The sequence below is a fragment of the Eschrichtius robustus genome, chromosome 10 (genome assembly GCF_028021215.1).
Source record: "Eschrichtius robustus isolate mEscRob2 chromosome 10, mEscRob2.pri, whole genome shotgun sequence".
In the NCBI taxonomy this organism is placed as follows: Eukaryota; Metazoa; Chordata; class Mammalia; order Artiodactyla; family Eschrichtiidae; genus Eschrichtius; species Eschrichtius robustus.
Window position 1 is genome coordinate 65,186,984 of NC_090833.1, and position 16,659 is coordinate 65,203,642.

Here is a 16,659-nt window from a genome sequence, read left to right on the forward strand (position 1 = left end):
GAAGATGATGCAACAGACAATTGATACATCTACTATGTGCCATGAACCTGACAGTATAGAGATGAAAAAACAGTTCCTCTCATTATATAAGGCTCATGAGAAACCGTACAAGCCCCTCACCAACACATACAGCTATGTCTGTAGTACAGAAACTGTATAGAAAAACTAGTGTAGAAGAAAATAAAATCCTATCCTTATGATTCATTTCTTTATTCCTTTCTTGTGGACAGGTTATACAAAAAACTGACCAACAAGCAGTACCTCCCCATTCACCTTCATTCCTAAAACTGTACATTAGGCAGGTTTTGAAACAGCCTGTGATGGATATTTTTAAGGTTCCTAGAACTGTGCATCTAACATCTTTGAATTAAGACAAGAGCAGTAAGGAGATAAAAGTGGCAAAAACACCATCTTCATTTAAAATTTTCTGACTTTAGAGAAATAAATAGACCTTAGATGAGAGTATTCCCTCAATTAGCAATGGTAATTAGCCAGCAAAACTCAAACTGCACTGCAAACAATTTAATAAACACAAGTATTAGTCGTGAAAAAATAATATGCAACATTACCTTTAACTATTCATAGCTGACATATACTTAGTGTTTAATACATGCCAAGCACTGTTCTAAGCATCTTTAATGTAGTATCTTGTTTGCACCTCAAATTCTGAGGTCGAGTATTTTATTATTCCCATTTTACAAGTAAGGAAGAGAAGGACACAAGGCTAGGTAACCTGCCCAAGGTCATATAGCAGATAAATGGCAGGATTCAAAGACAGCCTTACGATCAGTTGTCTTAAAAACTATAAAAATGCTAGCTAATGGACAGCAAATTCATAATCCATAAATGATTTTATCTAGGTCATAGAGCTATCAATCTCTCACCAAACATTTATTTAACAGCTACTATGGGCCAGGCACTTAAGCAAATGATGACAAACAAGATAGACAAGGTCCCTGCTCTCCAAACTTTTCACTTGTGGGTGAAGGAAAAGAAAAAAATTTCAGTCATCAGTGCAATGGAGAAAAAGCATAAAAAGGAAGATTTGAGCTAAGATCTAAATGACTGAAAATCTGAAGACATACCTTTCCCAACAAAGAGAAAACAGTCAGGAAGGACTTGAGACAAGATGAAATATATTTGTGTAACAGTGAAAACATGTGATGAGGTTGGAAAGGTAAACACAGACTAGTTCATATAGGGTCTCATAAATAGCATTTGTCGACAAAACTTGGGAGTTTTGTTTGTAATAAGGCAGCCATTGAAGGGTTTTGGACAGAGAAATGACATGGTCTGACTGGATCACGTTCACTTTGACTATACATGAAGAGTGAAAACTGAGACCAAGATAGGATTAGGGGGCTTCCCTGGTGGCGCAGTGGTTAAGAATCCGCCTGCCAACGCAGGGGACACGGGTTCGAGCGCTGGTCCGGGAAGATCCCACATGCCACGGAGCAACTAAGCCCGTGCACCACAACTACTGAGCCTGTGCTCTAGAGCCCACGAGCCACAACTACTGAAGCCCGCACGCCACAACTACTGAAGCCTGCGCACCTAGAGCCCGTGCTCCGCAACGAGAGAAGCCCACGCACCACAATGAAGAGTAGCCCCCACTCGCCGCAACTAGAGAAAGCCCAAGCGCAGCAACGCAGCCAAAAATAAATAAATAAATTTATTTTAAAAAAAAAGATAGGAGTAGGACACTATTTCTAGAACTAACTGCAGCATGAACTTAAGTGGTAGTAGAGGAGATGGAAAAAAGTAGATCAGAATGCACATTAAAGGAAAAGAACAAGACTTGCTGACTGACTAGATGTGGGGAGGAACGGAAAAGACTGTAATAGGAAATCAAGGATAACACCACAATTTTTGCCTCCAGCAAAGCACTGCATCCTTGTCAGTCTCATTTACTAAGAATTTGTTTTGAATATATTAGTTTTAAGATACCTAGTGGACCATCATGTTTGGTATACATAAGGGCTCGTTGTTATCTAATATTCAAAACTTGGCTGGATGAATTTACTGTGAAAGGTATAAAACACTATGAAAGGTCAGATGGTTGCAAGTCAGGAAAAGAATGCAATTACAAAAGGATTCTGCTCCAAATTAACAATAAAAAAATCTTAATCTATAAATAAGTTATGAATAAGTACAGTTTTCTATGTATGTATTTTCTTTTTTTTTTTTTTTTTTAACTTTTAGGTTTATTTATTTATTTATGGCTGTGTTGGGTCTTCGTTTCTGTGCGGGGGCTTTCTCTAGTTGCGGCAAGTGGGGGCCACTCTTCATCGCGGTGCGCAGGCCTCTCATTATCGCGGCCTCTCTTGTTGCGGAGCACAGGCTCCAGACGCGCAGGGTCAGTAGTTGTGGCTCACGGGCCTAGTTGCTCCGCGGCATGTGGGATCTTCCCAAACCAGGGCTCGAACCCGTGTCCCCTGCATTGGCAGGCAGATTCTCAACCACTGCGCCACCAGGGAAGCCCAGTAGAGTTTTCTAAATTGCCATTTCTTCTTCTATGTTCTTCCTTTCCCATCTCCCTAACTACAGGCTATTAGAATAAACTCCCATTTATACAAATTCCAAATTGAAAGGTTCACATAACTGCCCCCCCAACTTTTGGGGGGGGGGGGAAGGCAAATAATCAGTGAGATCTAGTTTCTAAAAATCAACCTTAAATACCAAAAAGTTAAGTCACCAGACCAATAGATACAACAGCACTGTCTTTCCAAAGGTAATGGTATACTTATGAGATCACTAAGGCACAAAAATTACAAGTGCATTTTGAAGTGAAAATTTATTATCATTAGCTTAATTTTTTTTTTAAATTTATTTATTTTTTATTTTTGGCTGCACTGGGTCTCTGTTGCTGCACCCGGCTTTTCTCTAGTTGAGGCGAGCGGGGGCTACTCTTTGCTGCGGTGCACTGGCTTCTCATTGCGGTGGCCTCCCTTGTTGCGGAGCGCCGGCTCTAGATCGCAGGGTCAGTAGTTGTGGCACATGGACTTAGTTGTTCCGTGGCATGTGGGATCTTCCCAGACCAGGGCTCAAACCCATGTCCCCTGCATTGGCAGGTGGATTCTTAACCACTGTGCCACCAGGGAAGCCCCATTAGCTTAATTTTAAAGTTATACTTTAATTTCCTGAATATATTCTAATTCTTGAATATTAGTAATTCACTGTCTTCATTAACCACTTAATACCAGTGTTTTGTTATTAACCAAACAACGCTTACGAAAATTTAATTATTTGGTGTAGTCTGTTCTGACTTACAATTCACAGATATTTACAACATAAAAATTGTCATTTTTAAATGTTGGGGAAGGGATGATCATTCTTCTAAAGTTAGCATAAAAATTAACTATGTGTTCTATGGTACTATAAACATACATAAAAATTCTAGGGAATATCTACTCACTTTACTCTGATAAAGTGTTCCCAAACTTCACAGGCACCAGAAGTATCTGGAAGGCTAGTTAGAACAGACTGCTGGGCCCCACACCTCAGCTTCTGGTTCAAGTGAGGTCCAAGAATTTGCATGCCTACTATCTGAAGTTCCCATGTGGGGTGCAGCTTGACCTGGTACCACACTTTGAAAACCCCTATTCAAATAGGGAGTACACAGTTTTTCATTAAAAGATACCTTTCCCTATTAAATTTATGGAAGAGTTTTAAACAGTAGATTATCCCAGAGAATCAGAAACTCATCATTTTTTTACAAATTAAATTTTTATATTCAGAGGATATACCTGGATCCAACTCAAAGTAATTACGGTGAAGGCCAATACAATTCTGGACTCAAAACTGTACCTTAAAGCAGATAATTACGTGGCATTGTATGATATCGTTAATATGAAATGTCCAGAATTGGCAAAAATAGACAGACAGTAAACTAGTAGGTATCCTGGGCTGGAGGAGGAGGGAATGAAGAGTGACTGCTAATGGTTATGGAAATAAATATACTAAAATCCACTGAATTATACAATTTAACAAGTGAACTTTATGATGTAAATCACACATTAATAAAACTATTTCTTAAAATTATGTGAAAGTTCATATAGTAGCTAAGCAACATTAAACCAAATGTTGCCACTGTACACACTCTAAGGAATAGATAATTCTAATTAGAGTATCACCAGTTTTGTTTCACCTGATCCCAGGTAAACAAGTCTACTTTACCAAAATTATTGCAAATTCTAAACTTAAAGTTCAAAATCAGTGAGGTTATATACAACTTGTAAGGCTATTAAAATCGAGGCACAAAGTATATTATTTTTCAAAACTAATGATAGCCCCTGGAGTAATCCTCTGCACCCAGAAATAACAGTTCAATATTCTATTGCAAATTTTTTTTTTTTTTTTTTTGCAATTTTTGAAAAATTAATTTGCTTCACCAAATCAGTTCTCTGCCCACAAATCCACCAGGGGCAGCAGAGCAGTAACAGTGGCTCTCAGGACCATATAAATACACGCAGAAGGAACTATCCAGATTTCTTCTCACCTTTCCCACAATATACCGTTTGTGTGGCTAAAATCAAAGCCTAAAATAGGGTGCCAGGTTAGCACTAATTATACTAAATATGAGTACTGAATGCCTTGTTAAAACTTCCCTTACATATTTTCATCCATCAGTTATTCTTCTGATTGATGAGAGGATCAATGTACATCTTTCTTTTATGATTAAGGACATCCATTTCAATAAAAGTTAAACCTACAGTGTCTAATTTTTCTACCATAAAAATAAAATTTAAAAGGAAACTTGAAGACTTTTTTCCAAGTTCAAAGATGATTTTAACATCTCCTGTTACTTTATTAGTTTCTCTCTGAATTAATCTCTACTTGTTTTTCGTTATATGCCCAATGAACCTGCTAAATTAACCCTGATTTGCTTTTAGAGCTAAAAGGACTTACGTCTCATGAGTTCCAAAAAAGAAAATGGGTAGTTTGTTTGTGGGTGGTTTTACAGCTCCATCAGGAACTTCATCTACCTAAAAAAAGATCAGAAAAATTAAAATCTTTTAAATCATACGCACCTAAACACATCAGAATAAACTGAAAACAAGACATCCAAAAGGGATCTGCTATAAAATGGACCAGTTCTACAGGTCCACAATCCCTTACCTCCAGTTCTGAAACCCAAGAAGCTCTGAAAACCAATATTTCTCTCAAAACTCATTTGGTAGCAAAACCTGGATTGACACTGAAGCTATTCCATCATTTCTTTTATCCACCTAGCATTTCTACTGATGCTTCTCCACAGAAATATCGTGTTAGATTACCATGTGCCATCCCAGACCCTACTAGGAGCAAGATATATGGCATATGTACCATCATTACCTTTCTAAAATCCCGAAGTTCTGAATTTTTAAACACATCTGGCCCTAAGAATTCCAGATAAGGGAGTCTGAACCTATTCAAAAATTTTAAATGCTATTTCCGCAGGGAGGCTATCCAAATATAGGAGACATTAACAAGTTTAAAACAGTATTTCTCCAAGTCTGAAACACATATTCTGAAAAGATCTTAGACCTACACGGCTGAATCACATGAGGTTACCTGTTCCTTTTTCATTTCTCTTTTAATACTTTAATACTTCTAATTAAGTAAGGAAGAAAGTATCAGGTACTGTTATGTCTGACACATCTGTAATACTTAATACTTTCGCTTACCAGAGTTAAGGCCATCAGGCAGTAGTATTTAGCCAGAATTTAACATTTCTACTTCATTATTTATTTATTTAAACTTCATAATACCATTTCTATTTCAAAACTTTCATAATTTCAAAGACACCTTAATTTAAAAAATCAGCTGACTATTAAGAAGGGTACAGACCACCAGCAGACCTATGATGCTCCACATGCATTATCATGTTTAAGAAAAGACCATGAGGGTGATGTTGGCAATCTGAAGGTTTCAGACATCAATAAGAATCGTTAGCACCCAACACCCTTGGGAACTTAACTTCCCCACCTATATGAAGATTATACTGTCTTTTCAACTTTGTGACAAGTTGTTAAATTGTGAAAATCCTTAGAGGCCTTAAGATAAGGGATATATTTGTCACCTCAGCTCATATGCTTTCTGCCAGCAAACAGCTTTAAAAGTTTATGCAAATGTCTAGCACCTAAAGAGTTTAATAAATGCTAGGCAATTTTTTTAAGTTGACTTTAAAAACGATTACTACTGGTACAGGATTACAAGAATGTGCAAGACTTAAAAAGTAATGAAGCCTGGGATACACAGAAAACTTTAAAATCAAAACTGGAACCATGATTGTCACCTTCACAGCTGAGACCTTAAATACATATTTAAACTCTCTAAAGCAAAGACTTAGAATTCGTAAGACTGGAGGGAAGATAGAAAAAGGAACATAATTCTTAGACACAGACAATATCAAAACTAAATTCAACTGCTTCTAAGAAAAAAAGGGGAAAAGGAAAGAGACTAAAATTTCCCATTTTAATCCAAATTAAATTGTTAAATATAGAATTTATTAAAGAAAGAAAGAAAATACTCTGGCCCTTCTAAGGCTACTCTGTTTTGCTTTTATTAGCATTCTTAGTCACCTAACAGACTGAAGCATGTGGGGAGGATGATTTAGAAGAAGAGCAGATAATTTTTAAAACATTTTCATTTGGTTTTTAACTGCACTGTCGCATAGAAATCTGAATAAAGATGTACCCCATATGCTCGGATTTTATAACACCTCAAAATAAATGATGCTAAAACCACAAAAAAGTATTTTGCAGGGGCCTTAAACCTGCTCAGTTTCCCTATGCTCTCTACTTAAACATGAAATAGTGTTTTTTAGCGTATGATTTATGTACTAAGAATTAGGGGGGTGTGTAATAAAGAAATTCAGTTTGTATCTACTGCTCTGCAAAAGCTTACAAACTACCTGGAGGTCAAAGAATGCACATAAGAGTTAAAAGGTTATCACAAAGGAAACAAAGTGTCAAATATACAGGCGAATTATGATTAAGGATTTTTTCAATAAGACACCACTGAAAAGGTAGACTTAATAGACCAGGGAAAAAAAAATCTTTCCAGGCTGGGGAAGGAAACCAGTAAACCTGAGTCTGTAAAGAGCTGGATGGGAAAAATTAAGAAACAGTGAATATTTTATACTTGGATAGCACTCAGCAACTCACTCCATGATTCTCTGTAACCAATGGTTATTTTTCCTCCCAACTGACATAATTAAAACTACAGGATTTAATTATCTTTAAGAAATACAGTCCTCAAAGAAGAGTAAATTAGTGGAAATGACAACTTTAGAATATCTCATGTTTATATTTAAGAAGGACCTTGAGCTTACTAATCTAATTGAGCTCAACATTTGCTAGGTTCTATCACTACCTTAGAACCTGAGTCCTACCATAACCTAAAAGATCTTTTTCTGAAAATGGTACTTAGATATTTTAGACAGTCTCAATTCCTAAATGTTACAAAAAACCCTCAGTCCTTAATCACCTCTCTGCACTACATGTGAACCCAGGAATCTGGGTCTACTCCTTTTGCCTGTGGGAAACAATCAAAGAGGTAAAACAACTTCTTCAAGGTCATAAGGCAAACTTCACCAATAAAAACGTGAAAATAAACTTTCTAGACGTTCCGTGATGCTACCTTATTGTAAAATTTTCAAGAATATCCAGTCCTATGTCTTATTAAACAAGTCAATCCAGAAGGTCTCATCAACCATAAAACAGGAAAGAATACCTATGTTAATTTAATCACGTGGAACTCTTTGACACCCAACAGTCTGCATAGATTTCACTGGTATTTTGCATTTTACTCAAAGTTAAGAAAATGTCTATGTTTCCTTAATTTTTAAACACAAAATCCATACTTGATTATTTTCACCTACAATGGAACACTAATGGCATCACCTTGAAATATTTCATATCAAGAAAACCTGCCAAAGTCTGTCAAAAACAAACCATAGGAAAATACCTAAGTATGTAGAAACACCTGAATTTTTAAATTACATGGAAGATTAGTGGGCAGAAAACTAAAATAAAAGGTCAGGTTACAAATGAGACTAAGTGAAAGCGAGGGGGAGAAAGGACACGAGAAAAAAAAATTAAGAGAAAAGGGTATAGGAAGTAGGCCTCTGAGGAAGGTACCACCGCTAAACGCGAAGGCTAAAAATCACTTACTCGAGCTGGCCAATGAGGATAACCTTTCATCTTGGCGAAGATGAGGTCCCCAGGTTTGAAATCGCGAGTCATGTTTCGGGGGCGAGGCCGGGGTCCGGGCACAGGGAGGAGGTGTGGCGGTGCGGACTGCGAGGGGATGCGGGAGGGCGGACGGCAGCCGAGGCTCCCACGGCGGCGGGAGGGGGAGGATGCCTCGGGGTGTCCCGACGCGCCTGCGAGGGAGAGCATGGAGGACGGTTAAAGCTCAGAAACCCGAAGGGAGGGGCCGTAAGGGAGGGACGGGGGAAGGGGAGGAGGAGGGGGAGGGGTGGGGAGGGGGAGGGGGGTGGGAGAGTGAGGGGAGAGCCGCCTCCCGCTCCTCCCGCGCGAGTGCGCGGCCTCCGCAGCCCGAGAGCTAGCCCTCCAGGCTTCGCCAGGTCTACCGCTCGACGACCGAAAAGACGCCACCACCTGAGGCAGAGATGCTTCTCAGCCCCGAATTCCCCTTTCTCCCGCCCCATCTTTTCTCTGGCTTTTTTCCCCCAAGCTTAAGCCCCAGGAGGGTGGGGGGTCGGGGGGGAGAAAAAGATGGCAAAAGGCAGGGGAACGTTCCCCTCCCATCCACACACGGCCTCTCCCCCAGCCTTCTTCCCTACGGTCGCAGCCCCGGGCCGAACCTCTGCTCCCGGGCGGGCCGTGGCCACTTCCCCGCTACAGCCAGGAGTGAGGCCACCGAGGGGGGGCGGGGCGAGTCCCCGCCGCCCGCTCACCTGCCGGGGCCGCGGGCGCTGAGGCTGCGGTGGCGGGCCGGCCGCCTCTGCCCGCGTCCACGCAAGCCACCTGCGCCACCAGCTGCCGCAGAGGCGTCTCAACGGCTCCGAATAGCAACCGCCGCCGCCGCTGCCGCCGCCGTCGCTGCGCTGCTCCCGCGCGGCTCCCGCTCGGCGCCCGCTAGCACTGGGACGGGACCAACTGCTAGCCGACGGAGGGGGGATAACGCAACACCCGCCGAAGGTATCTGGCTTCTAAACGGGACTTCAGGAGACCCTAGATCCCCAAGTTCGTTTTTTCCTAACAGGTGCAGCCTGATGGAGAGAGAGAAGAGTGAGAAGGAAAAAGGAGGGGGCGCAAACAGCTTGGCCCGTTGTGGCTCCCCCCTGCGGTTTGCGGAGTGGTCGGGCCCGGCCCGCCCCTGCTGGCTGCTCTGCGTGTGTGTATTTGTATGTGTACTGTATGTAAAAGGCGGGGAGGGAGGAAACGATTGTTGTGGACGGGGTTTGGGGGCGGGTATACGGGCCTCCAGCCCTTGGCTGTGTGTTGGAGAGAACCTGGCAGCCTAAGCTGCATGTTCTTGCATCGTTTCCCAGGGTGGAGAGGTTTTTAATGCTGCACTTGCGCGGTTTGCACCATCCAAAAAAGAACTGTACAAAACCCCATAGATGAAATCGGAGCATGAGGCGGTTGCACGGGTGTGCAGCTTGTAGGCCTCTTAAACCTTGCTGAAGGGGCCCTGCAGTCTCCTTTTCCTTGAAACTGTAATATGAGAAAGCCCCATTTATTTTCTTTTAAATTTAAAGCACCAAGAGCTATTAAGAAATATGCAGTCCTAACGAATGCAAAACGTGCAGTATAGAAAACAATGATAGGAAAGCATAAGCCTTTTCGATAGGATGTGGGTTTGGGCCCATACTGTATTTTAAATGCATCTAAATTTTATTTCCCTAGTAGAATGGTAGCTGGTAGGTAGTACAGTGTAAAGTGCTGCTATACCTCAAATGTTTATCTCTCAAAATACTCTTCAAGGGATTTCTAAAATTATTTTTTTTATCCTGTAGCCAGTACATTTTTTAATGTGTTGGTAGTTATTACTAGCCTTCTGATGTGAATTGATACTTTAATATTTTTACTGTACCAGAATTACATCACCAGAATTGTCTTATTTAACCATTAACGTTCACCCAGGTTCCCAATAAATGTAGCAAAGAAAGCATTTTGAAAAGTAACAAAAGCTGATCTTAAATTGTGTTTCATCCTTCACTGAGTCCCCTCCCAAAGTACCTACTGTGTGTCAAGCACTCTTAGGTGCTAGGGATACAACCATGAACAGCCAGCACAGACACTTCCCATTTAAAACTGAACAAAAATATGAAAAAGCAAAAAAAATAAAAATAAATAATAGTACGTAGCTCATACTCCTTTAAACGAACGACTCACAAATAAATCAAGCAAAGCTTAACATTAAGTAGGTAAAAATTGAGAATTTTTTGAAAGAGATACACATAGGCCTTTAAAAAGAATAAAAGAAGACATTCCCAATGCAAAACGTCTTGCAAGGAGACTGACTCATACCTCAGCAATACGCAGAGGGTTCCAAGTGCTGCAAAAAGAAATTGACTAGCAAGCGAGAGGGAAGGGTTGGAGAAATGTCTTGAAGCTTTTCATCGTGAATTTGAGTTTGATACAATGTATACTAGAGAGCTACTATAGGTTGCTGAGCAACAAAGGTAAAGATGATTCTTTAAAAAGTTATTCTTGCTTGCTACAAAGTAGATGACAGTAGAAAGAGGCTGGAGATTACTGTTGTACTCCTTAAGTGACTTGGTTTCTGGATGAGACTGTTGACTATGAAAAGGGGAAGGAAGGGCACAGCTAAGTACACAAAGGAATAATTGTCAGTCATAAATAGTGCACAGGAAAAAGGTGAGAAAGATGTATTGAAGAAAATTCCAAGCACTGAGTAGGAGAGACTAAGGCATCATCCAGCAACCATTTCTTGTGTACCTCCTTTGTTCTAAACCCAGTAAGGCTTTGCAACTCCAAGTGTGGTCCAGGGGCTTCACCTGGGAGCTTGTTAGAAGAAAGGCAGCCCCTTCCCAGACCTGCTAAATCAGAATCTGCATTTTAACAAGATCCCCAGATGATTCTTATGCATATTCAGGTTTGAGAAACTACTGCTGTACGAGATACTACAGACCATAGGAACTCAAAATCAAGTAGGGAAGACAGATATATATTAATAGATAAATTATAATTAATATTAAAAGATAACTTTTTATTAGTGCTTAATGATGGTACCAACAAGTAAAATTATTGGGAGTGGGGAGGTCCTCAGAAAAGGAATGGAAATAGAGGGAAAGTGAAAAAGCATTGATGTTTTAGTGTTAGTATTTTAAAAGAAAGAAAGAAAGTACAAACTTAGCTCTTGCTATCTTTAAGTTTTGGCAGTTTCTATTTTTGATAGTCTGTAGACAATGGGCGATACCCTTTAAACAATAAGTCAAAGCAAAACAGGTGGTAGTTTAAGCCTCTAGAGAACAAAGCCCAGGATCCCTGGGAGCAGCAGTTGCAGAGCGGAGGGGGAGGGGAGGGGAGAGGGAGGCGCGAGTGTTGGGCTCATCAGAGCCCCTTGGAGAGCTTTTCAGAACTACTGTGAGCTTGTGCTCTTCTCCAGCCAAGCTCCATGCACCCCTCCCCCACAGTCAGCCTTCTTAGTGGGGATGCCAGGAAAAGTATAGCAAGATAGAGATTAGAGGAGCAATGAAGGGAGTTGTAAGGAGAAAATACAATTTCCAAAACAACGGAAGCAAGGGGGAGGGGGAAAGGAGATCTAAGTGAATTGAGGGAGGAGCTTGACTTACAGTCTCTCATTTAATCCAGGTGTTACTATCCCCATTTTACAAATGAGAAAACAGGCTCACAGAATTTGAGCAACTTGCCCCAAATCATAACATCTACTCAAGTGGCCAAGGCAACGGTCCCCCCAGTCTGTTCTCAAGTCCCCGCCTTTGTGTGATCCCACACCGCCTCTAGGTGGAGCAGGGGGCCAGCAGCACTGTGTAATTAGAAAAAGATGCTGGAAGTAAAAGCAGCCCAGCACTCTTCCACCTTCTGTCTTTGCACTTGAAAGTATTCCCAGCTTCGAATTTCCTGACAGCCTCCCTCTGCCCCACCCCATTCGCAGCTTGTCCCTACCACCAGACCATTCTGTTTAACTCCTTCTAGTCCTAGAGGGCTCAACCCAAAAATCTCCTCCCGAAAGACTTCTGACCTCATCTCACTGTGACGTAATTTCTTAATTACAATCTTTCTGACTAGTCTTTAAACTACTTAGAAGAAGGGACTATCTTAGTGATCAGTGCCTGGCATTCGCAGGCACTCGATAAAATTTGTCTCAATAAATATTTGTTAAATAAATGAGAGGAAGGGGCAGGTGAAAAACTCTGACAGGGTCTCCCTTATCCTTTAAGCTGAGAAAGCAGAAACGAAGACACTTGAGGGTACTTAATTTGTTTTGACTTTGTGAATTTTTCATGTGCTTAAAGGCTAACCCTTTAAAAGCACTGACATTTCTCATTGACTACAAATACATTCATTCTAACCATTTTAATGGAAATCATTCTAAGTAAGAGTTGATACTTATCCCCCAAATTTAGCAATGAGAATCCCTTCCTTCACATCTTTTACATATAATGTGCATAATTCCCCACACTAATACACAGTATTAGTAACACAACTTAAACTTATTGGTATGAGCAGCAATTACTGAACTGTTGGGGTTTTTTTTTAACATCTTTATTGGAGTATAATTGCTTTACAATGTTGTGTTAGTTTCTGCTGTATAACAAAGTGAATCAGCTATATGTATACATATATCCCCATATCCCCTCCCTCTTGCGTCTCCCTCCCACCCTCCCTATCCCACCCCTCTAGGTGGTCACAAAGCACTGAGCTGATCACCCCGTGTGATGCAGCTGCTTCCCACTAGCTATCTATTTTACATTTGGTAGTGTATATATGTCCATGCTACTCTCTCACTTTGTCCCAGCTTACACTTCCCCCTGCCCATATCCTCAAGTTCATCCTCTACATCTGCGTCTGTATTCCTGTCCTGCCCCTAGGTTCGTCAGAGCCATTTTTTCTTTTCTTTTTTTTAGATTCCATGTATATGTGTTAGCATACGGTATTTGTTTTTCTCTTTCTGACTTACTTCACTCTGTATGACAGACTCTAGGTCCATCCACCTCACTACAAATAACTCAATTTTGTTTCTTTTTATGGCTGAGTAATATTCCATTGTATATATGTGCCACATCTTTATCCATTCATCTGTCGATGGACACTTAGGTTGCTTCCATGTCCTGGCTATTGTAAATAGTGCAATGAACATTGTGGTACATGACTCTTTTTGAATTGTAGTTTTCTCAGGGTATATGCCCAGTAGTGGGATTGCTGGGTCATATGGTATGAACTGTTTCCTTACATGTGATACTTTAAGCCTTGTGGTGGGGAAGTTAGCAAGAATATGGGGAAGACAAAGAACATTAATCAAAGAGCTAGTTCAGTTAGAGATGCCATAAATCTGGTCTAAGCCTAGCTTTCTCTGGAAGTCAAAAGTACTTGGAACTTTGGTCCTTAAGAGGGGCAAAACTAAGATGTACTAGTTTGTGAGGTAGCACTAGATTTATCAGTGAGGAGAGTCATTCTCAGACACAAGGGATAAGAGAAGCATCAATGAGTCTGGATGGTCATTAGAAAAGCTGGAAAGAATTTTGTCATCTCATTCCATTATATACATGGAATCATACAGTACATAACCTTTTCAGATGGGCTTTTTCCACTCATCTTAATGTTTTTGAAATCCATCCAAAACATTGTTCCATGTATCAGTGGTGCATTGCTTTTTATATCTGAGTAGATTCCATGGTATAGATGTACACAGTTTTTTTTAGACATTCACCTATTAAAAGACATTTTGGTTGTTTCCAGATAGTTGCCATTACAAATAAAACTGTTATGAACATGCGTGTGTAGTTTTTACATAGGTATAAGTTTTAATTCCTCTGGGATACATGCCCAGGATTGCAATTACTGGGTCATAGGTAGTTGCATACTTAGTTTTTTGGGTTTTTAAAAATATTTATTTATTTATTTATGTTATTTATTTGGCTGCACCAGGTCTTAGTTGCGGCACATGGGATCTTTAGTTGCGGCATGCAGGATCTAGTTCCCTGACCAGGGATAGAACGGGGACCCCCTGCATTGGGAGCATGGAGTCTTAACCACTGGACCACCAGGGAAGTCTCTATACTTAGTTTTTTAAGAAACTGTTTTCCAGGGTGGCTATATCATTTTATATTCCCACCAATAATGAATGTATAAGAGATCTAGTTTTTTCACACCTTTACCACCATTTGGAATTGTCACTATTTTTTCTTTTCACTGTTCTAATAGGTCAATGGTCTTAATTTCCACTTCTCTAATAATTAGTGATATTAAGCATCTTTTCATGTGCTTATTTACCATCTGTGTTATCTCTTTGGTGAAATGTCTCTTCATGTCCTCTGCCCATTTTCTAAGTGGATTGTTTTTTCACTGTTGAATTTCGAGCATTCTTTATATATTCCAGATAAGAATCCTTTGTCAGATGTGATTTGCAAATATTTTCTTCCAGTCAATAGCTTGTCTTTTCAACTTTACCAGATCTTTCACCAACTAAAAGTTGTTAATTTTGATTTATCAATTTTTTATTTATCAATTTTTTTTCTTTTGTGGATGATGCTTTTGTTGTCATGTCTTTACCAAGCCTTAGGTTCCCAAGATTTTTCTCCTGTGTTTTCTTGTAAAAGTTTTATAAGTTAACATCTTATATTTAAATCTATGATCCATTTGAGTTAATTTTTGGGTAAGGTTTGAGGCTTTTCTTTTCTTTTTTTTTTTTTTTTGTCTATGGATATCCAAATCTTCCAGCACCTTTGCTGAAACTATCCTTGTTTCATTGAATTGCCTTTTTACCTCTGTTGAAAATCACTTTGCCATACTAGTGTGGGCTTATTTCTCTATTTTGTTTAACTGATCATCGTGTCTTTCTGTCTGAGCCACAATCTTGATTACTGAAATACTAAAACACTGTCTTGATTACTGATGCTCTATAATAAATCATACAATCAGGTAGAATGATTCCTTCTACTTTATTCTTGTTTCTTAATTTTTTTTTTCTGGCGATTCTGGTTTCTTGCTTTTCCATAAGAATTTTAGAATAAGCTTGTCTATATCTATTTAAAAATCTTCCTGGTATTTGATAGGAATTATGTTAAATTTATACATCAATTTGGGGAGATTTGATATCTTCAGTAAGTTGGGTCTTCTAATCCATGAACACAGTATGTCTCTCCACTAATTTAGATCATCTTTAATTTTTTCATTAGCATTTTTCATTTTCAGCCTACAAACCCCATATATGGTTTGTTAGATTTACAGTTAAGTATTTAATTTTTTGGAGCTATTGTAATTTTAATTTCATTGTTCATGTGTTCATTGCCAGTACATAGAATTGATTTTTGTATGTTTATCCTATATTTTGAGACCTTCCTGAACTCACTTATTAGTTTTAGGAAAAAAAAATTGTGATAGATTTTGATGGATTTTCTACATAAACAATTACGTTACCTGTAAATAGGGGCAAAGAATACACTTCATATGATTTCAGTTCTTTTACATTTTTTGAGGATTGTTTTATGGTACAGGATATGGTCTAACTTGTATATGTTCCAAGGGTGCTTGAAAAGACTGTATATTCTGCGTTTGTTAGGTAGAATATTCAATAAATTTCCATTATATCCTGCTGGTTGATGGTATTGTTGAGTTCTTGTATATACTTCATTATTTTCTGTCCAGTTGTCCTAACAATTGTTGAGAGAGAAATGAAGTCTCCAATGATAGTTATGGCTTTCTTTCTTTCTTTTTCATTTCTATCAGTTTCTGCTTCATATATTTTATAGCTCTGTTGTTTGGTGACTATACATTTAGCATTGCTATGTTTTCTTGATTGATGGACCCTTTTATTATTACTTTTTAAAATATTAATTTAATTAATTAATTTATTTGGATGTGCTGGGTCCTAGTTGCGGCCGGCGGGCTCCTTAGTTGCAGCATGCATGTGGGATCTAGTTCCCTGACCAGGGATCAAACCCAGGCCCCCTGCATTGGGAGCGTGGAGTCTTAAACACTGTGCCACCAGGGAAGTCCCAGACCCTTTTATTATTGTTTAATGATTCTTCCTGTCTCTGGTATTATTATTATTATTATTTTTGCTTAGAAGTCTACTTTATCTGATATTAATATAGCTATTCCTGCTTTCTTTTAATAAATGTTTTCATGGTATGAATTTTCCAGCCTTTTGCTAACATGTTTTTATATTTGAAGTGTGTTTCTTATAGACAGCAGATAGTTGGGTTATGTTTTTTAATCCATGCTGCCAATCTCTCTTTTAATTACAGTATTTAGATCACTTACATTTAATGTAACTATTGATATGTTAGGGCTTAATTCTGGAATTTTACATATTTTTTATTTTTTGTCCTCTTTGTTTCCTTTTCTTTACCTTCCTGTAGTTTCTTTTAACTTTTTTTTTTTTTTAATAAATTTATTTATTTATTTTTGGCTGTGTCGGGTCTTCATTGCTGAGCGTGGGCTTTCTCTAGTTGCGGTGAGCGGGGGCTACTCTTCCTTGCGGTGCGCGGGCGTC

General features: G+C 39.3%; 1 protein-coding gene across 6 annotated transcripts in view; it reads right to left on the minus strand.

Annotated features, from left to right (window-relative positions):
- PSIP1 (PC4 and SRSF1 interacting protein 1) overlaps nt 1-16,659 on the minus strand; it is a 75,984-nt gene that overhangs the window by 31,131 nt on the left and 28,194 nt on the right. For 3 of the 6 annotated variants that reach the window (XM_068551783.1, XM_068551786.1, XM_068551789.1), the window contains exons 2-4: nt 8,906-9,220; nt 8,157-8,368; nt 4,909-4,985 (exon numbers count right to left, since the gene is read on the minus strand). The exons of 2 other annotated variants lie outside the window; for them this stretch is intronic. In XM_068551783.1, the coding sequence (XP_068407884.1) occupies nt 4,909-4,985; nt 8,157-8,228 (149 nt within the window). In that variant the 5' untranslated portion in view covers nt 8,229-8,368; nt 8,906-9,220. Of the gene's footprint in view, nt 1-4,908; nt 4,986-8,156; nt 8,369-8,812; nt 8,884-8,905; nt 9,221-16,659 lie in introns of those variants that run through there. One more of the 6 variants, XM_068551784.1, reaches the window with a different exon arrangement.